This window comes from Mobula hypostoma, chromosome 26 (genome assembly GCF_963921235.1).
Source record: "Mobula hypostoma chromosome 26, sMobHyp1.1, whole genome shotgun sequence".
Taxonomy (NCBI): Eukaryota; Metazoa; Chordata; class Chondrichthyes; order Myliobatiformes; family Myliobatidae; genus Mobula; species Mobula hypostoma.
In genome coordinates, this window is record NC_086122.1 from 37,961,819 (window position 1) to 37,984,001 (window position 22,183).

A 22,183-nucleotide genomic window follows, 5' to 3' on the forward strand; every position below is an offset into this window, starting at 1 on the left:
TGCTGACTCGTCTTCTCGCCCAGTCAAAAGTGCAAATTTCGGCCTCGTTGTGATGAACCAGCGCCAAACTCGGTAACAAAGAGCCGGCCCGAGTACTTTGCAACCCGCTTGAAAAGAACCGCATCCCAAACGGAATGTCTTCAGGAAATGAAGACAGAACAAAGAAAACATCGGAAAGCGAATATTAATAAAATAGAGATAAATAATGCTGGAGATCTGAAAAAAATGGAGATACTGGGGATACTCAGATGTAGTCCCATAAATGTTAAATTGTTTCTCTTTCCACAGATGCTGCGTGGCTTGTTGTCTGTTCTGCATTTTCCAGTCATAAGACGGTCATTTTACACATCGTAAACACAAGAGTGAATATGCAGGAAATCCAGAGTAACACAGTACACACAAAATGCTGGAGGAACTCAGCAGGTCAGGCAGCATCTATGGAAGTGAATACATTGTCCCGACGTTTTGGGCGGAGACCCAGCATTTTGTGTGTTACACGTTTTATATAAGTTACAGCGGAAGGAAGGAGGGAGAGGGATAAAGAGAAAAAGACAGAAAGTGGGAAAGAGGGAAAGACAGAGAGAAAGAGAGAGAGGGAGGGAGGGAGCGACAAAGAGTGAGACAGAGAGAATGAGACGGAGCGAGTGAGAGAGAGGTAGAGAGAGAAGCAAACGCACACAACACAGCTACACAAAGGGAAAACGCGTAATGCACAAATAAGTTCCAATCCCACCCCCTCTCTCTCCGACGTCTTCCTGAACAGCACGGTGTTACTTTAAATTGTAGCCGACGTGATTCCACGTGACTCTGGTGAGTCGTTTGATACGAAGTAACCCCGGACTGAGTTCGCGGCTTGTCTCGCTGTCGTTTGTTTTCACTTGTACAGGCAGCAGCATATATATATCTAAAAAAAAGTTAGGATGCCGGAACAGATCAGCATCTCGGAGTTTGTAAGCGAGACGTTAGAAGACATCAACTCGCCGATCACCTCTAACTTCACCTCGAAGATGACAAACTGCAGGAACACGGTGATTGCTCTGGAGGAGGTGAGCGCTGCTTCGTGCGAGAAGAGAAAGGAGGAAAGCGGGTCTTTTGTAAAGCAGGAGGTTATTACGTTTCAATGTATTCCAAATCCTACTCGCACTGGCGAATCTTTGTTGTGGTTGGGATTGTGTTTTAGATAAATTGTTCTGGAATATCCCCCCCACCCCCTTTCCCCCTCGGTACGCTTCATACCACGCGAATGAGGAACAAAGTTGCCTATTATGGGCTGCTGTTAAAAAGTAGAAGCATTTTTCTTGAGCAGGTGCCCGCTGGGGAAACTTTGTTGTGCTGCAGTCGGGAATACTGTAATGACAGAAAGAGAGGCGGAGCGGGAATCGAACGCGCCTTGGCTGCCACGGTGACCTCACCTTGTTGATAAAGAAGTGGCAGAGCTGAAGTCAGCCCGATTGATATCTTTTGTTTTCTCTCCAAGAGGTATTGCAGTTTCAGTCTTGAAGGGTTCGACTGATTTCCCCGCCCCCAGCGTCCAGCTTGTACAGTTTGGTGCGCCGTGAGGGGAAGGAGACCCACATTTCCACCGTCACCCTTTGTGTGAAGTTCTCCTGGAACGGCCTGATTGTAATTGTTCCCTCCTGTCAGTTCTCTCTGCCTCTCCCCATACATCACCAGGCACTGCCGTTAATATATAGCATTCGATAACTAGTACTGTACCCAAATCAGCGGTGTTTTCTTTTGCATTCATTCATTTCGGGAATAAACCCCAAGGGGCGTGATTGCTAAATGGTTCTGGTTCTGGGCCAAAGACCCAGAAACTGAGGTCAGGTCCCACCATTCCGAGTTGTGAAATACGTATTGCATTTAGTGCCGATTGTGCGGAGATCGAGCTCCTCGCACCATGAAGTGCCCGGGGCCCCTTGCGAGGCAATCGGCTACATGTCAAAAACAACACAGAATTTTTTTTAAAAAAGAGGGCAAGATGTGAAAGGTGTGAAGATTGATGGCCGGGAGTTTGCTCCTAGAGACATATTTCAAGTTGAATCTTGGAGGAGGCAGATTCTTTTTTTGAGGGAGGGAGCTGTGTCTATTTGAATAACTCGCAAAAAATGCTGGAGGAACTCAGCGGGTCAGGCAGCATCTATGGAGAGGAATAAACAGTCTGACTTGTGTAGTGCACCAGCTGCTCATATGGCCATCCACCATCTGCTCCCATGACTCCACATGGGCATGATGGTGGGGGTAAACAGATGCTGTACGTTGCCCAAGGGTGACCCGCAGGCCAGCAGAGGGAAGGGGCGCCTTACAGCTCCTTTGGTAGAGACGTATCTCCACCCCACCACCCGCTGTTATTATGTATTGTGGAGTACTGCTGCTGCAAAACAACAAACTTCCCAACATATGCCTGTGATGGTAAATCTGATTCCGATGCATAGCATGGACTTTATGGTCTGAATGGCCCATTTTGGTGGTGTATGGTTACAAATATCAAACTCTAGAGGAGTTTTTAAGGTTAGAAGGGGTAAGTGTAAGGGCAACATGAGGGGGCAAGCTTTTTGCAGAGAGTGGTGAGTGGTAGCTGTGGAATGGGTTAGCAGGAGTAGTGGCTGAAGCAGACAGTCTGGTGGAATCTAAGAGGCTTTAGATCGGGAGTCTCATCCATTTTTGTGCCATGGACCAATACCATTAAGCAAGAGGTCCATGGATCCCAGGTTGGGAATCTGCTTTAGATCGTCACATGAATATGAAGAGCCTAGCGGGATGTAGATGATACACAGGACACAGACATTTAGGATAAAACGATCGGTACAACACCCTGGGCTGAATGGCCTCTCCATTTCTATTGCTGTACAGTTGTATGTTTCATGACAGGTGATTAGAGGATTTTATTAGAAATAGTCATTGTCCAGACTTGTTCTCAGAAAGCAACAGATACATTACACGTGATGGCACCAGTGACCAATGTTGATGTCCTGCTGACGGTTCATGAAACTATTTCTTTTACTTCTCCTTTCAAAGATGATTCTACTACAAAGCTGCACGTGATTGGAAACTGTGATTTACATTTTGGGGCCAGATGAGCGATCTGGTGCTTTGCTGTCTGCGAGGGAGTTTCGTATGGTTTGGAGCAGCCTGGAGACGGGGTATGAGCCCATGATAGACTGCATTGCTTCTCTCCGATTGAGGTGTCGAGCAAGGTTGAAGCTGGCGAGAGTGAGAGCAGAAGATGGGATGGGTGATTGGTGCTGCCTGCCTGCATTTGGCCGGTCTTCCTCTCTCTCTCGCTGGCTGCTGTCAGAGGAAAGTGCGGGAATCTCGTGTTCCAAACTGCAAGGATTGATCTGTGTGCCTCTGGGCTTGTTTTGGGGGACACTGAGGTTTATGTCACATGTGTTTCTGAATTCTGGCTCCTCTTTTTTTTGTTGCTTATGAGCGGTTTGATCAGGGGTGCTTTGGCAAAGACTGGCTCTACGGTCTGCAGTAGTCTAGAAGTACCAAACCGAACTGAACCTGATACTCCTGGACTTCTGGTTTGATGTTTGATATTCTATGCGTGGTTCTTTCACCTTTTGCCGTTTACGGAATTTGATCTTTTTTCGCACGTTGGGCATTTGATGTTTTCTTGAACGGGTTCCATGGCGTTTCCTTGTTTTGTGGCTGTCAGTGGGAGGACGATCCCAGAGATGTATTCTGTATGCTTACTTTGAACTTGCTTTCCTAGTTACTAGCCTGAATCTGAATGATTGGTTCTGTACAAGGGCATGAACTGCTTCGTTAGCGGAGGAACTGCAAGTTATCCATGAGGTTAGTTTTAATCTGGAGTCACAGCACAACGACAGTTACACTAGTGTGACCTACTAACCCATACCTTTTTCGAATGTGGGAGGAAACCCACATGATTACAGAGAGAAAGTGACATTTGCTACTGAAAACTAAGAAGTTTCTAGAAAAATACAGAAAGCAGCTGCCCTATAATTACTGGAAAATTTGCTGAACAATTACACATGTATATATAAAATTACAAGCAAGAATAGTAAAGTTAAACTACAAATAAATTAATCATTCTACCCTTCCCCCGCATCCAACAGCATGCAAGACTCTTTTTTGTTTGTTTTTGGTAAACCACGTGCTCACATCCTTCACATTTATGATTTGCACATTGACCCTTAACCTCACTAGATTAGTGGCAGTCAATGCTCCTGGTTGTTCAACTAGTGTCTACTCCTGCAAGGTACTTGGTTATAGATTGAACTAGGCCCTTCATGTGGCACCTCTCGCTCAAGATGGATTAAGTGTTTCGACCTCTCCTTTGCACTGGTACCAGGGGTTCCCAACCTTTTTCATGCCACGAGCCTCTACTATTAACTGAGGGGCCTGTGGACCCCACGTTAGGAACCCCTGACTGGAATCATCTCCTGTGAGCTGTTTCAGTTTGCAGACAACACTAAGACTGGTGGAGTGTTGGACAGTGAAGAGGTTAAAGATTAAAGATTAGCTTCATTTGTCTCTTGTACATCGAAACACAGAGTGGAATGCGTTGTTAACATCAATGGTCTACACAGCCTGAAGTAATACTGGGGTGTAGGGGGCACCAGCTGGTTTTGCCATGCTTCTGGTGCCAACATGCTGGCAACATGCTGACCCTATCTTAGGAATGTGGGAGGACACCGGAGCCCCCGAAGGAAACCCACAAGGTCACGAGAGATCAGTTAGATATGTGGGTGGATTAAACCGAGCAGTGTGAGGTGGCAGGGTGGAGATACATCTCTACCAAAGGAGGTGTAATGTGCTCCTCCCCTCCGGTAGCCTGCGGGGAATACTTGGGAAAGGTGTAGCACCTGCTTCGCCCCTCCCAGTCAGGCCACGTGAAGCCAGGGAGTTGTGGTGGATGGTTGTGTGAGCTGCTGGTGCATATTACAGGTCCTGATGCCAGACTGATGATCTCTGAAGAGTATTGATCATGCCTGGGGTCACTCGTCTTGTAAAGACACTGCCCATGATGGTTCTTGGGAAATTGTTCTGCAGAAGTGGTTTTCCATTGCCCTCATCGTCATTATGTGCAGTGTTGCATGGTGTAGGCCCGACATCATGTGACACGGCACATAATAACGGAGAAAATGAAGTTAATGGCAGGCCCTTAACAACGCTGTGGATTCCAAAGACATAGCTATCTGAAAGTGGCCATGTAAGTTATTCAGGTGACAAAGAGACCCATTGACACACTAGTCTTCATTGGTTAGGACACTGTGAATAATAGGGAAGTCATGATACAGTTATATACCACTCTGATTCGGCTGCGTGTGGAGTACCATGGGGAATTCTGGTCACCTCATAACAGGAAGAAAATGGAAACTTTGGAGAGGGTTCAGAAGAGGTTTACTAGCATATTGCTCTGCCTGGATTAGACAGTACGAGTTATCGAAAGAGTTCTGACAAACTTGGGTTGTTTTCTCTAGAGTACTGGGGATTGAGTGGGAACCTGATGGTATAAAATTCTGAGACACATTGATAGGGTAGACAGTCAGAATCTTTTCCCCAGGGTAGAAATATAAAACACCAGAGGGCATGTATTTAAGGTGAGAATAATAAAGTTGAAAGGAGATGTGTGGGATAAGTTTTTTACTTGAAGAGTGTTTGGTGCTTTGGACTGGCTGCCAGGGGCAGATACAATTATCATCGTAAATGTGCTGTGTCATATGACATTGGCAATCATGGTCTTTCCATGACCATGATTGTTCTTGGCAAATTTTTCTACAGAAGTGGTTTGCCATTGTCTTCTTCTGGGCAGTGTCTTCACAAGATGGGTGACCCCAGCCATTATCAATACTCTTTGGAGATCGTCTGCCTGGTGTCAGTAGTTGCATAAACCAGGGCTTGTGATATGCATCATCTGTTCATACTCCATCCACCAGCTGCTCCCTTGGCTTTATGTGACCCTGATCTGGGGGGGGGGGGGGGTGGTGCTAAGCAGATGCTAAACTTTGCCCAAGGGTGACCTGCAGGTTAGCAGAGGGAAGGAGAGTCTTACACCTTCTTTGGTAGAGACATACCTGCACCCCGCCACCCAACAATAGATACACCAGTGCAGTCTGAAAGGCGTTAAGAGAGACGCATGATTATGCAGGATCTGAAGTGATATGGATTATGTGGAGGCAGAACGAATTTAGTTTAATTTGACATTATATCCAGCACAGACATTGAAGCGTCTTTTCCTGTGCTGTGCTGTTATGTGTTCTTTGTAATAGTTCGAGACTTTGGACATCATGTGAGGCATTCTTGCTGACTGACTGGCTGTGTGTTTGCTAAGTTCTCTCTATGGCAGTGTTCCCCAGTGCTATGCAAGCAGTCTAGTGCCACTTTATGTTGGCACCTGATTGTTAGCTACACCTGACATCGCTGATACTTTCATCACATTTTGTGGAAGTACTTAGTTTTAGCTGTTCTGATATGACCCGAGGTCATGAAAATTGTGATAAACATGAAGTTGTTTCTTGTGTGTGCTTTCCCATGGTAACTTTTGGGGAACTTTCTGTGGTGCGGCTGGAGAACTCTCAAGTAAAAGAAAACTTGCTCTGCATGTGTTTAAATCTTCTTATTCTTCCCTTAATTGCATGCCTTCTAGTGTTTGACATTTCTACCCTGGGGACAGGATTCTGGCTGTTTATCCTATCAATGCCTCAGAATTTTAAATCATCAAGTCCCCACTCAATCCCCGATGCTCTGGAGAAAACAACCCAACTTAGTCTGAACTCTCTTGCTAACTCATACCATCCAATCCAGGCAGTGCAATACGCTAGTAAACCTCTTCTGAACACTCTCCAAAGTTTCTATTTTCTTCCTGTGATGAGGTGACCAGAATTCCCCACGGTACTCCACACGCAGCCTAACCAAAGTGTTATCAGCCATACTTGGTGTGGAAATCAATCAGATCCCAATGTTTCTTCCTGGTCAGTTGTGCTGAATTTTGCCAGGACTGTAATTGAAATGTCCAGGTGTCCTAATGAATTGTTTGTGGAATTTTCCCTTCTTAATTTATTTAGCAATACAGCGCAGAGTAGACCCTGTCATCCATTCACGCCATGCCATGCCATGCCAGTAACCCCACAACCCTGATTAACCCTACTCTAATCATAGGACAATTAACCCGGTATGTCTTTGGACTATGGGAGGAAACTGGATTACCCGGGGGAAGCCGCACATTGCACGGGGTGAACGTACGGAGACTCCTACAGAACAGTGCCGGAATTGAACCCTGACCTCCGGAATGCCCTGAGCTGTAATAGCATCGCACTAACCACTACGCTGCCACGGTGTCATTCCCGTAAACCTCCTCTGAGCCCTGTCCAGTGCCAGCATAGTCCTTTTTAGATGTGGGGTCCAATTGATTTCTCCCCAATGAAAGGGGAGAAAAATCTCAGATTTTAATGCATTCACAAATGATTTCTGCTGGAGGAGGTGAAGATTAAGCCACCCTTAGCTGAATTGCCATCTGATACTCGCTGCAGTGAAGGCATTACGCATGTGATGAGGTCCCATGTTTGTGTTTCTGCATATGCATCGTGATTCATTTAAGAGCTAACCACTATGCTGTGGCAGCGTAGCGGTTAGCTTGATGCGTTGGGGCGTTGGAGTTTAGAGATCAATTCCGACATCATCCCCGTGGAATGCTTGGGTTTTCTCCAGGTGCTCCGGTTTCCTCCCACAGTCGCAGGACTTGCCAGTCAGGAAGTTCATTGGTCATTGTAGATTGTCCCACGACTAGATTAAATCGGGTGGGGTTGTTGGGCGGCTTGGCTTGAAAATTCAGAAGAGCCTATTCTTGTATCCCAGTAAATAAATGTGAATGTCCAGAAACTGAGAATGGTATATATTTAGCAGTTGTTACTACTTCCATTACAAGTTCCTATATCCATATTTATTCTGTGTTTTCTCCTTGGATTTTGTCACACTGTAATTGCATTTCTTTAACAAAACTGCTGCCGTGCTTCTCTCAGTCGGATTGTGACAATGGAGTGTGACGAGATTACGTTATGAGTGAGATTGTAGGTACAGTATTTAGAATAGAAGTGTCAAATTAGGGTCCACATTCAGATTTATTTATTAAATATACGTAGAAGCACACACACCTGCATGCCTGTGATCCTGAATTTTGGAAGTTATTTGATTACTTCTGTTAGTTCCTGCTGCCTTCTAATCCCACTCAGCTGCAGTCCTAGCTGTGCTCAGAGAAGTTACCAGGTGTTTGTTTGTTATTGCTACAGCATAGTGAGTTTGGACAGAGAGCAGTACAGCACAGCACAGGGACTGGCCCTTCAGCCCACAGTATTGTGCTGAACCAATAGAATTAGTAATTAAATTGTCAGCTAAACTAATTCCTTCTGCCTGCACAATGTACATACCCTTCTAGTTTCCTCACATTCATGCGCCTATCTAAACATCTCTTAAAAGTCCCTAATAAATCCCCAGGCAGTGCATTCTAGGCATCCATTATTCTGGGTAAAAAAAACAACAACAACCAACCAACCAAACAAAACAAATAACAACAACTTGCCCCTCACATATCCTTAGAAGTTACCCCCCCCCACCTTAAATGCATGCCCTCTAGTATTAGGCATTTTAACCCTGGGGAAAATATACAGTCTGCCTGCTCTGTCTCTGCCTCTCATAATCTTTTCAACCTCTATCAGATCTCCCCTCAGCATCCGAAACTCCACAGTAAACGACCCAAGTTTGTTCAGCCTCTCATTATAGCACATGCCCTCTAATCCAGGCAGCTTCCTGGTAAACCTCTTCTGTACTCTCTCCAATGCCTTGACATCCTTCCTACGATGCGACGACCAAAACTGTATGCAGTACTTCAGATGTGGCCTAACTAGAGTTTTATAAAGCCTGACTTTTGAACTCAGTACCTCAACGTATATAGGCAAACATATCATTAGCCTTCTTAACCACCCTATCAACCTGTGTAGCCCTTTTAGGAAGCTATGAACTTGGACCCTAAGATCCCTCTGTTCGTCAACGCTGTTAAGTCTTGCCCTTAACAGTGTACTTCCCGTCCTATGTTCGGGAAGGGAGCAAGGAAAAGAAGAGATTACTTTTGAATTTAAAGAAGAAATCGAGTTTAGTTTACATCATGGGAGGCCTAGGTTCCATCTCTGGTGTGTGTTGAGTTGGATGATCACCACAGTTGCAAACCCTCCAGGTGGTCCTGGACTACTAGAAGCTGTAGCTGAAGACTAATTTCCCCAGAGCACTTCTACGAGCAAATCTAGGAGAGCTGCATTTTCAATGAGCACTTTGATATATTATTTGTAGCTAATTTTGGAATGTAGACTGATATCTAGAAAGTTAGAATAATCCACTTGGCCACTTTTCTTTCCCTTTTGGCCCTGGAAAGACTCCAAGCCCATCCTCTCACCTCAATATAGTCGGTGTGTGGGAAGTCATTTGATAGAACTTGTTGGAAGATGTTCAATTTAATGTGGCAAGCTTGGGTTTGTTGATCACTTATAGAATTGTAATGGTGTTGGTCCCACAGAGGTAGAAGTGGATGAAGTTCTCTATTTGGAAATAATATCTGTTGACTGAGGTGATGAGAACATTGTGTTTGTCTGTGGTTCAACTTTCCTACAACTCTGCTGCCCCACTCCATTTCCCAAACATGCCAAAAAACTGAGGTATTGGGGAAAAGATTTGCATAAACAAAATGCCTTGTGTGACTCTGGACATCCTGTAGCACATTACAGTTTATGATGAGAGTCCAGGTGCGGTTGGTAGAGTTGCTGCCTTTCAGTGCCAGTGACCCAGGTTCAACCCTGACTCTGCCTTCTGACCCCGCCTGTGTGGCGTTCACATTTTCTTCCAATGTTGGATTCTTTCAGGTGGTCTGGTTTCTGCCCATCTCCCAAAGATGAACAGATTTAAAGTCCAAAATAAATTTATTATCAAAGTACATGTATGTCACTATCTATAGCCCTGAGATTTGTTCTCTTGTGGGAAATCATAGTAAATACAAGAAACACAATAGAATCAATGAAAGACCACACCCAAACAGGATGGACAAACAACCAATGTGCAAAAGACAACAAATTTTGCAAATGCAAAAAGAAAGAGAATAGAACAATAGATATCAAGAACATGAGATGAAGAGTCCTTGATAGTGAATGCAGAGGAACAGTTTAGTGATGGGATGAGTGAAGTTGAGTGAGGTTATCCCCTTTGGTTCAAGAGCCTGATGATTGAGGGGTGATAACTGTTCCTGAACCTGGTAGTGAGGGTCCTGAGGCTCCTGTTCCTCCTTCCTGATGGCAGTAGTGAGAAGAGAGCACTCTTAATTAGGTTAATTGACGTTAGTGTGTAGGTGAGTGATAGAACCTGTGGTGTGGGGGAGAATTGATAAGAATATGGGGAGAATAAATTTTGGGATTAAAGTAAGTGAATAGATCCTGATTGGTGCGAGTGCAATCGGCTGAAGGGTGTTTCCAAAGCTGTGTCGCTTGGTAATTCGGTGAGAATGTCTGATAATCAGAGTTGCAATCCCTCCAGTACTGAAGTTGAGGTCTTGAAATCACTTGTATTGAATCTTCTGAGAGATTTGATCTATTGAGTGGCTCAGGAAGAGTTATTTCCCTATAACCATCATTCCTGAATAATGCTACACCCCAGTTTGCCAATGGCCTTTGAGTGTTATGGACTATCAAAGTCACTTGTTGCATGTAAATATTAGAATTTTAAAAAAAATTATTAAGCCTTACCTCATGCATTGTAAATATCTGTTTTGCACAGACTGGATTAGCAGCGCAATCTCGTTATTTTGAGCAATGACAAGAAAGTTCTATTTTATGCCTAAACCATTGTGGGTAACTTCACTCACCTCAATTTTGAACTGATCACAAAATCTACAGACTTCCTTTCAAAAACTACAACTCAAGTTCTCAGAATGATTTTTTTTTATTTACATTCACACAATTTGTCTTTTTTACATTAGTTGTTTGTCAGTCTTTCTTTATGTAAAGTTTACATAAATTCTACTCTATTTCTTTTATATTCCTGTAAATGCCTGCACAGAAATGAATCTCAGTATATGGTGACATACATGTATTTTGATAATAAATTTAGTTTAACTTTATCATTCGAATGAAGTATTTCTCTCCTTCCATTGCCTTTTCATTTTCCCTTTATAAGATGCTGCTTTACAATTTTATTTTTCCTTGTCCTGAACATTTTACTGCTTCTCGGCTCAGTTCTGGTCTTTTTATTCCATTATTTGATCACATTTGGGATATTTTAACAAAACTAAAAGGAGCTGAATGAGTGGATCTTGATTTTAATCCGATCTTCTGGAAGGTCAAGTGGAAATTGGCTGGGATCCTTTTAAAAGTTCCCCTCCTGCTTAGCCAGTCAAGCAGTGATCTCCGCAGGGCCTGTTGACAAAGGATGATTTGGACAGGGGAGATGTGAGTCATAAGTGTGCCTGAGATGGAAAGCTTGAAAGAAGTCCCTTATGTAATACAAATTTAAACATCATTTTCAATCATATAACTCCTTCATTTTGGGCTCTATTTGCTTTCCACATAAACAGTGGAATAAACCTCAGACACACCTGTCTGGTGCATTTGAACAGAGCATAGCTGTTTGACTTCCAAGTATTTGGTTTCTTGGTCCAATTTCTGAATGAAAGGCCCTAAGTGACGGGATTCGGGTACAGTATTTAAAAGCAGACTTTACCAATATGTAAAATACTTACAGCAGAGCATGAGGGTAAGTTGGAGAAGTACTCTGTGATATGAAGGTGATACACTGTCTCAACATTTTTGGGAAAGATTACACAGTTATCATTTGTAGATATGTCTCAAAAGGAATTTCCATTTCGACAGACCATTTATGATCTTCGGGCCTATCAAATGCTTTATAATGCTTCAGTTCTTTTGTAGGGGCAATGTGATAAACAAGTAGAATATGGCAGCATCCCAAAATGAGTAAAGTCTTTTTAAGAAGTTATCTGACTAGCATTTGTATGCCACCATTTTGAGGAAGTTCCTTAATGCGCTTTGGCCAATGAAATTATTATTGTAATCTGTCTCTGGTTGTTGGATGAGGATTGATATCGTTGAGGGAAATTTCTTTTCCTTCCCTTGATATATGCTTGACATTTGATGCAAAAGCTGCCATTTCTGAGAGAGAAGTAAGTCTTTTGGTAACGAGCCAAAACAGTATCATTTCACTCAGTCTACTGCCTTGAAATCAAGAGTGCTACCAGTTAATCCTTGACAGGCACAATTGAGTTAATGTAATTCTAACCTGTTTCAAATGATGCCAGTAGGAAATTTTTTGGGACAAAACTCCAGGCTAATGCTCTGATGGGCTAACAGGTTTCTTGAGTTCAAAGCAGATCTATTATTAAAGTACGCATACAATGTGTCTATCTTGAGATCCATTTTCTTGCAGGCATTGACTGGAAAATAAAGAAATTAAGTAGAATTTATGAAAAATTATACACACCAAAGACCAACAAATATCCAATGTGCAAAAGAAGGCAAATTGTGCAAATAATTTTAAAAAAGTAAATAAATAACAATGAGTTGTAGAGATCTTGAAAATAAGCCCACTGGTTGTGAAATCCATTCATTATTGATGTGAGTGAAGTTATCCGTGGTGGTTCAGGAGCCTGATGGTTGTAGGGTAATAACTGTTCTTGAACCTGGTGGTGTGGGACCTAACGCTCCTATATCTCCTGTCTGATGGAAGAGGTGAGAAGGGAGCATGGTCTGGATGACAGGGGTCCTTGATGATGGATGCTGCTTTCTTGTGGCAACGCTCCTTGTAAATGTAATCAGTGATGGACTAGGCTGTATCCAGAACTTTTTGCATATTTTTCTGTTCTGGGGTACTGGTGCTTCCATACCAGGCTGTGATGCAACAGGATACTCTCCACTCTGCATCCTTAGAAGCCTGTCAAAGATTTAGGTGACATGCCAAATCTGTTCGCAGTGGATCTTGTTCGGCAGGTGTTACCTGCCTTTTGCCTTCACAGGCTATCCATTAGCTTGCACTTTCAGCAAGTTATTGGGCAATGCACACTGGAGTATGGGGGGGAGGATGGTGCAAAATGTACTGAGAATGATACTCCCCAAATTCTGTTTCATACAATTAACCAAACAAGGTATATCCCAGTACTTTAAATTCCCCATGACTCAGCAGGTTGGTGGCTGGCCTTTCTAGGTCATGTGCTACTTAAACTGGTGCAGCGTTGCTGATGTGGTACACATTGGCTCAGCCTTGACCTTTAGGGAAGGGATAAGCAAGTCAAACGCTGTTATTTTCATGGACAATGTAAACATTGCGTAACATAGGATTATACGCAACTGTGATCTTTCTATGGTCAAAGAACAAGCTTCCTGATAGCACTTGAGTGGGATCTTGGCATCAGTGCAATTGACTGTAGGAAAGACTATTTTCAAGAGAAGATGGGCTGGTTGAAAGGATCTCTCGGAATTCTGCAGCCCATACACCCGAGTATGACAGAGTGGAAAGAGTTTTTCATTCTTTATTCTATCTAATCCTTTACTGGGTTTTGAACATCCCTATTTAACTTTTCCACTTAGGTTTTTTGACTCTAAGTAAAATAATCCCAACTTCTCCAGGCTTTCTGAGTAACTTTATTTTTAAATGGTTCCTTATGGAACAGTCTATACCATTGAAAGTTCTGGTTAAAGTGCAGCTAGAAATAGAAATGTTAATCAACGCTTGATTTTTGTTATTTGCACTCCCAGTCAATTTTGTGTATTGAGTTACTACTTAATATTTTCCACTGAAGTTGACTTGGATTACTTGTCTTCAAGTTGACCGCAGACCAAGTCCACTCGTAAACTGATGCTTTGGCAGGCCAAACCACTAACACAAACATTTGAAGGTGCTCACATTTCACAGCCTGGCTGCCCATGCGTCCTCTCCACAGTCACCATATCGGACTCTGGTTGGGTTGTCTCATTTCTTAAAGGGAGGGTGGGTGGCAAAATAAAATCAAAGTAAGTGGCTATGTAAACTTGTAAAATTTATTTATCATCTTGTTATTGGCCCAAGGTATTTCATACTAGGTGCAGCAGGAGCGAGTGTTTGCTGGTCTTCTGAAAATCTTTTTTATTCCACTCATGACTCTGCCTTAGAGTTTAGGCCCAATTTCCATGGTAAAAAAAAGAGATTTATTATGGTGGAGCAATCCTGTTCTCAGTGAACATTGGTGACCAAAAGATGTCGTTTTGAAGTTAACTGCTTTCCATTGAGAATCTCTTGACAGCTGAGGAAGGAGGTGAATGCTGGTTTGTATGTTCTGGCTTGGTGTTTGATCCTTGCAAAATAGAGACAGAAGTGGGCAGCACAGTAGTAAAGTGTTTGGCACAATGCTTTACAGTAGCAGAGACCCTTGTTCAATTCCCGTCGCTGCCCATGAGGAGTTCGTATGTTCTCCCTGTGACCACGTGGGTTTCTTCCCACAGTCCAAAGATATACCAGTTGGAAGGTTCATTGGTCATTGTAAATTGTCCCATGATTAGGCTAGGATTGGGGGATTGCTGGACAGGGTAGTGCGAAGGGCCTGTTTTATTTTTTATTGATATGCAGTCCGGAGTAGACCCTTCAAACCTTGCTGTCCCGCAGTCCTCCAGTTTAATGCTAGCCAAATCATTGGAAAATTTACAATGATCAATTAACCAACCAACCTGTACACCTTTGGACTGTGGTACGAAATCCAGCGCTGTATCTCAGTAAATAATAATAAAGTGAAATAGTTTGCATTTTAAAGGGTCACATTTGATCCTGATTTGGGAAATGTATGACAAGTCCATTGGTATCAGAGTGCTGGCACGTCCTAGCTAATAGCACTGGAAATGGTTTCATCTGAAGGACCACATGTTCAAGGGGATTTAGCAATGAAATGCATATGTTGGCCTTGAGTTAATGAATCAACAAATGAACGTTGAACTAGCAGGGTTTTAAAATTTCACCTCTTCTATCCCATAGCATCTGTGTGATGTTGCAGCAAGCATGTTTTTCACTGCGCTTGTACCTTGCTATATTTGTCCAAATGACAATAAAGTGGGCTTAATGACTTCAGTTATTTAGGAGTTGTACCAGTTTGGATAATCAGCTGAAAGGTCGAGTTGCTGGTTTAAACACACCCAGTGTATATTTTGGAACTCCCTTCTTTCCTAACACTTCGGGTTGATGTTCCCTCCTATTTCTTTCTACTGGGACATCTTGATTCAGGGTATACCTACCCGTGGACTGACCAGACCCCGCTGTGCTCAGGTTGTTGACTGTGCAGGACTCTGCCGTCCAGCATTTCTTAACACTTGTACCTGGGAAAGGGAAGTGACTCGTGTTAGAGCTAACCAGCTAGGCAAACTGGCATCCATTCATTTCCCAGTTTGAGGAACTGCGTATGGAGTTGTTTTGAGGATAGAGGGCAGAGATTGGATGACAAAGGAAACCAGGTTTTCTCATCACCCACCAACAACCAGTTAGACAAGTGGTTCCCAACCCTTTTTATGCCGTGGAGCCTTATCATTAACCAAAGGTTCTGTGGACCCAAGGTTGGGACCCCTGCTTTGGAGCTTGATTATTCAACTGAATTATTGGGTCCTGATACTGAGTTGGGCATAAAAAGTATTTCAAATGCTTTCTGATGAATCACTTCAAGTGGAAGTGAGACGAAGGGAGTACCAGTGAAAAGTCTTGGCCTGGAACGTTGACTGTTTATTCCCCTTTGTCGATACAGCCTGACTTGCTGAGTTCCTCCAGCATTTTGTGTGTGTTTCAAAGTGCTTCATTTAGGTTTAGATCTTGTTCAGATTGGATTGGATCATGTTCCTTCTTTCATGGAAACCCCTCCCAACAAAAAATAGTGGATGCGGCCTAATCCATTCTAGGTAAAGCCTCTCCCCCCCCACCATTGAGCACATCTGCATGAAACATTGTTGGAGGAAAGCAGCATCCATCGTCAAGGACCCCCATCGCACAGGGCATGCTCTCTTCTCACTGTTGCCATCAGGACGGAGGTACAGGAGCCTCAGGACTGTCACCAACAAGTTCAGGAACAGTTATCCCTCAACCATCAGGCTCTTGAACCAGAGGGGATACTTCACTCAACTTCACTCGCCCCTCACTGAACTGTTCCCACAATCTATGGACTCACTTTCAAGGACTCTTCATCTCATGTTCTCAATATTTATTGCATATTTATTTATCAATATTATTTCTTTATTTTTGTATTTACACAGCTTGTTACTTTAGCACACTGTTTGAATGCCCAAGTTGGTGCAGTCTTTCATTGATTCTGTTGTGGTTATTATTATGGATTTATTGAGTATGCCTGCAAGAAAATGAATATCAGGGTTGTATATGCATTTTGATAATAAATTTACCTTGAACTTTGAAAACCACACTCAATAGTGCTAGCATATAAAATTTGTCATTAAATCACAGTGAAATATTGAGGTAGGTGACCAAAAATATGGTTAAAGATTGGTTATAAGGTGTGTTCTAAAGAGGACAGAGAGAGACCAATATGGTAAAGTTGTGGCAGAGATTTAGGATGTTACCAGGATTGGTGAAGTTTAACCTTGAGGGAAGTTTGGCAAGGTAAAGGTTAGTTTCCGTTGTACAAAGGAGACTAAGAGAAGATTTAATTTAAGTGTATACAATTATAAGAGACCTAGACAGCATGCTTGGGTATAATTGGCTTCCCTCTGTGGAAATAAGGGGCATAGATTTAATGGTAACAGAAATAAGGAAGAATTGTGTATTTTTTCTCTGTAAAGATAAAGGCGGAAGGTTTCAATGTTAAAATAGCATGTGAGTGTTTGCTGTGGTGGATGATGGATGATATTGTAGCACAAAAGCTGGGAAGTGGGATAAGCCCGTGGGGTAGTGCGGTAGTGTAGTAGCTAGCTATTCCAGCACCAGCTAGCTGGATTCAACTCCTGTGGCTATCTGTAAGGAGTTCGTACATTCTCCCCTTTGGATCCTCCATCCTGTTTTCCTCCCAAATTCCAAAGACATCATGGGTTAGTCGATTAATTAGTCAGATGGGTGTAACTGGGCAGAACTGGTTTCTTGGGCTGGATAGGCCTGTTACTGTGCTGTATCTCTGAATGAAAAATAGTTTGAATAGCTAGGGTAGATCATTGGTCTTATTCTGGATGCGTGGATAAAACTAGAGGGTGGAGGCTTAAGGTGAGAGGAGAAATGTTTAAAGGACATTTGAGAAGCATGGTTTTCACACAAAAGGTGGTAACTGTATTGTACAAGCTGCCGGGGAGGGGAGGCAGATATAAATAACAGCATTTTAAAATGCTTGGGCAGGTGTGTAAATAGAAAATCAGAGTAGGAATCAAATTTAGCTTTATTGTTGTTTTACTCAATGTATGTGTATATGCACAAAGTATGTATGCAGGTTACGGCCCTGAGGTTCGTCTTTCTACAGACAGCCTTGGAATACAGAAACATCGTGCAAACCCGTTCAAAGAAAGCATCAAGCGCTCAATGTGCCAAAAAAAAGAACAATCATGCAACAGCAAAAAAACACAAAATGTAAAACATCAAACCACAGAGTCATTGAAACAGTCTGGGAATGTTCAGTATAGCGCACTGTTATTCATTGACTGTGGGCACGTGGCCAAGTGGTTAAGGCATTGGACTAGCGATCTGAAGGTCGTGAGTTCGAGCCACAGCCGAGGCAACGTGTTGTGTCTTTGAGCAAGGCACTTAATCACACATTGCTCTGCGACGACACTGGTGCCAAGCTGTATGGGTCCTAATGCCCTTCCCTTGGACAAACATTGGTGTCATGGAGAGGGGAGACTTGCAGCATGGGCAACTGCTGGTCTTCCATACAACCTTGCCCAGGCCTGCGCCCTGGAGAGTGAAGACTTTCCAGGCGCAGATCCATGGTCTCGCAAGACTAACGGATGCCCTTATTATTTATTCATTGACTGCAGGCTGCAGTGTCAGTCTGCCCCGATCAAAATTGCACAGAATAGCAATAAAAAAGGAGTAATCAGAAACCATCGTAACATAATCTGCAGTGTCCAATTCATAAGTCATTCTAATTAAATCTTGCCCAAGACTTAAGTCTACAGCACCATTCTGCGTCAGCAGTGAGTGAGAGGGGGAGGGAGAGACGAGTCAAACACAAGCAGCTTCCTCCTGGAGCAGTGACCAAGAGACTGTTCACATGCAGACACCTTTCACTGGTAGGACAGGGAGAGAACACACACACACACACACACACACACACACACACACACACACACAGCCAGACGGCGCTGAACACCTGCTCGCCTTCTACTCTCATCCTCGTTGATTTCAATCTTGCTCGAAGCCTTAATCGATGATAAATGGAGTCGACCAGGCTGATTGTCCTCCAGGCCACACAAACTCCACTCGAAACCTCACCGAACTCCCCCAGAGATGGCAAGGCACCAGATTGCTGAATTGGTCTGCAAATACACCATCAAAATGTAAATCATAGGTTCCCAGCTTAGCAGCAGAATCACATTTGAAGGTGAAAGAAGTAGTTTTGTAAACTAACAACATACATCAAAGTTGCTGGTGAACGCAGCAGGCCAGGCAGCATCTATAGGAAGAAGCGCAGTCGACGTTTCAGGCCGAGACCCTTCGTCAGGACTAACTGAAGGAAGAGTGAGTAAGGGATTTGAAAGCTGGAGGGGGAGGGGGAGATGCAAAATGATAGGAGAAGACAGGAGGGGGAGGGATGGAGCCGAGAGCTGGACAGGTGATAGGCAGAAGGGGATACGAGAGGATCATGGGACAGGAGGTCCGGGAAGAAAGACGGGGGGGGGGGGGTGACCCAGAGGATGGGCAAGAGGTATATTCAGAGGGACAGAGGGAGAAAAAGGAGAGTGAGAGAAAGAACGTGTGCATTAAAAAGAGTAACAGATGGGGTACGAGGGGGAGGTGGGGCCTAGCGGAAGTTAGAGAAGTCAATGTTCATGCCATCAGGTTGGAGGCTACCCATACGGAATATAAGGTATTGTTCCTCCAACCTGAGTGTGGCTTCATCTTTACAGTAGAGGAGGCCGTGGATAGACAGTTTTGTAAACTGTCTGAAGGACATCGCCTTTGTGGCGTTGTTCATTGGTGTCATCTTCATGTGCAGTACAATGCATTAAAAATACTGTAAACTACAATAATAAATCCCAAAGGATTAAATCGGTAGTGCAAAAAGAAAATAAAAATAGCGAAGTGGTGTTCGTGGTTGGTTCATTGTGTGTTGAGAAACCTGATGGTGGAGGGGAACGTTGAGTGGGTGTCTTCATGCTCCTATGGGCCCCATTCAGGAAAGCAGGTCTGGTGTTGCTAGGCGTCTACGGCACCAACGTTTATCACTCCCATTCAGATTAGTATTTTACTTCCAGCATGTCATAATGGGTCTACTGGCCTTGCCCCTGAAATCAGCGAATTCACAGTCAAACACAGAGAAGGTCAAGGCAGTCAAGTGCATGTTGCTAATTAGGAACTGTTTATTGGCAACTCATTCACCTTTGATATGTAATCTTTGAACTCTCAAGTCTGGTAATATCTACCTTCCTGCTCACATTGGCACTGCTTCCTGAAACATTCCTATTTTACTGCGCTGTTGAAATGAGACTTTGTTGTAGTTTTATCGGTTTAGATGCTGAGGGAGCATTACTTTTATTTGTTTATTGAAATAGAGCACAGAATTTGTCCTTGCGGCCCTTCGAATCACACCACCCAGCAACCCAGATTTAATCCTAGATTTACAATGACCAATTAACCTACCAACCAGTACGCCTTTGGACTGTGGGAGGAAACCGGAGCATCTGGAGGAAGCCCACACATTCTACCGGGCGATATACGGAGACTCCTTACGGAGGACGCCGGGATTGAACTCAGAACTCTGATGCATCAAGCTGTAATAACATCATGCTAATCAGTACATCGCTGTGGCCCCGTTGTGGTGATTTAAAACAGCTGAAGCTGGTGAGGGCAATGAACTGGAATCGGGTTATTCGGTTTTGAGGTTTGAACGGTGACTACAATGTTCTTGAGTTGGAGGTGTTCTTTTGAAGCTTTTGGCCATCAGTGCAGAAGAGACCCTCTGATGAGTTGGCCTCCACAAGTCTGTTCCTGACTCATGTGTCTAAGCATTGCCATACAGATGATCTCCCAATCTCCTGCTGGATCAATTGCTGGCCAAAGGACTTTGACTTTATTCCAAACCTGGAAAGAGAATATCAGGCAAACGGAGGGGAAGTTACAAGGATGTGCTTTTGGGAATCCTGGGCCAATAACTGCTTGAAGAGGAGAAGGACAATTCAGGAAGGCACTCAGAGCGTGGAGTCCATGCAACAGGGGCACAGAGAAACCTAGTGTGGAGTGTGAAATGAGAGAAGCACTTCAAGAGCTACCCAGCCGTCATCAGAGCTCCTAGTTCCCACATTGTCCTCTTCGAATACTGAAAGGCCTGGATGTGGAGAGGAGGTCCTCACTAGCTGGCAACTCTAGGATCTGAGGGCACAGCCTCAGAATGAAGAGAAACTGAGTTGGGGAGGAATTTCTTCAGCCAGTGGGTAGTGAATCTGTGGAATCTGTTGCCATAGGGGCTGTGGAGGCCAAGTCATTGGGAGTATTTAAGGCAGAGATTGATAGATTCTTGATTGGTAAAGGGAGAAGGCAGGAGAATAGGCAGAGAGTAGAAAATATAATCATGGTGGAGCCGACTCTAAAGGCTGAATGGCCTAATTCTGCTCCTATATCTTATGGTCTTCAGTTGTCTGATAAGCCCCAGAACTAGAATGGCAGCAAGTAGTCTCAGTCTCAGTTGAGGAAACTCCCTGAAGAGTGAGACTCTAAATAAAGGCATCCCCTTCCGTTAGTCTCGGGAGACCATGGCTCTGCGCCTGGAAAGTCTTCACTCTCCAGGGCGCAGGCCTGGGCAAGGTTGTATGGAAGACCGGCAGTTGCCCATGCTGCAAGTCTCCCCTCTCCACGACACCGATGTTGTCCAAGGGAAGGGCAAGGGCCAATACAGCTTGGCAGCAGCGTCATCGCAGAGCAATGTGTGGTTAAGTGTCTTGCTCAAAGACACAACACGCTGCCTCGGCTGGGGCTCGAACTCACGACCTTCAGGTCGCTAGTCGAATGCCTTAACCACTTGGCCACGTGCCCACGAGTAAGGCTCTATGCTCCAGTGATTTGAATGGGTTTGCTAATCTGGATGAGAAGATTAGATTTTTAAACTAAAAACAGCTAAGTTTTATTTCAGCTATTTCAATTGCTTTGAAAATGTCTCTGATAATTAGAGACACTTAGAAACAGCTGTCAAGGCCTTGGCAGTGTGTGAGTCATCAGATGGCCCAGGACAAGGCCTTAGGATCCACTTTATGGAGGCCTTGTTGGTGCACTGAACTGTTCCATTACACAGGACTGGCATGGCTGCTTTCAATCTACAGGGCTGTGCTGTGAAAGGTTACTCAGGTCCCGGGGACTGCATGGACCTGGTTCAATCTGGGTAATTTTTTTTGTCACAAGACGTTATCGTTATGAGTGAAGCCAATGTTTATGGTCCATTTCTGATTGCCATTGACTGAAATGGCTGGCTCAATAAGAATTGGTCATGTTGCCGTGGAGATTATGTCAGGATGCCCTATTTCTTTCCCCGAAGGATGCTCGGAGGCCAGAGAGATACTCGAAATAATCTGCTTGTGTCATGGTCTTCTGGTACTAGTTTTCCATTAATGGATTGTTTGATTAATTAGACTTAACTGCTCAGCTTGCTCTGTGGAAATTGTACAGTCCCTTGACATTTGGCCCAGTGCTCCAGTTTGCGGTTTGGTCACATTACTGATCTTCTACCTTTGTTCTGTGGCATCATGGATATCATGTGGCTGAATGCTTTCAATATTTGAAAACCTACTGAGCTGTCGCCCCACTGAGTGTTACTTTGGGGATGTAATTGCCCAGTTAAATAGGTTAGTGTGTGCCTGAAGAGAGAGCAGATGGAACACAGCCAAAGCTCTTCCAGATGTAACTACTCCGCTCTATGAAATAGTTGCCAGATGTGGCAATGACAGCACAACCTCCACACAAGTTTACCCACCCCAATCACCACTCAGGTCTGTGAATACTTTTATGCCATCAG

General features: G+C 43.9%; 1 protein-coding gene across 1 annotated transcript in view; it reads left to right on the plus strand.

Annotated features, from left to right (window-relative positions):
* The first annotated feature begins 823 nt into the window (after positions 1-823).
* The window catches only part of LOC134338162 (arf-GAP with SH3 domain, ANK repeat and PH domain-containing protein 2-like), a 119,858-nt gene continuing 98,498 nt past the window's right edge, over positions 824-22,183 (plus strand). The window contains exon 1 of the mRNA XM_063033763.1: positions 824-1,046. Within this exon, the coding sequence (XP_062889833.1) occupies positions 921-1,046 (126 nt within the window). The 5' untranslated portion in view covers positions 824-920. The remainder of the gene's footprint in view (positions 1,047-22,183) is intronic.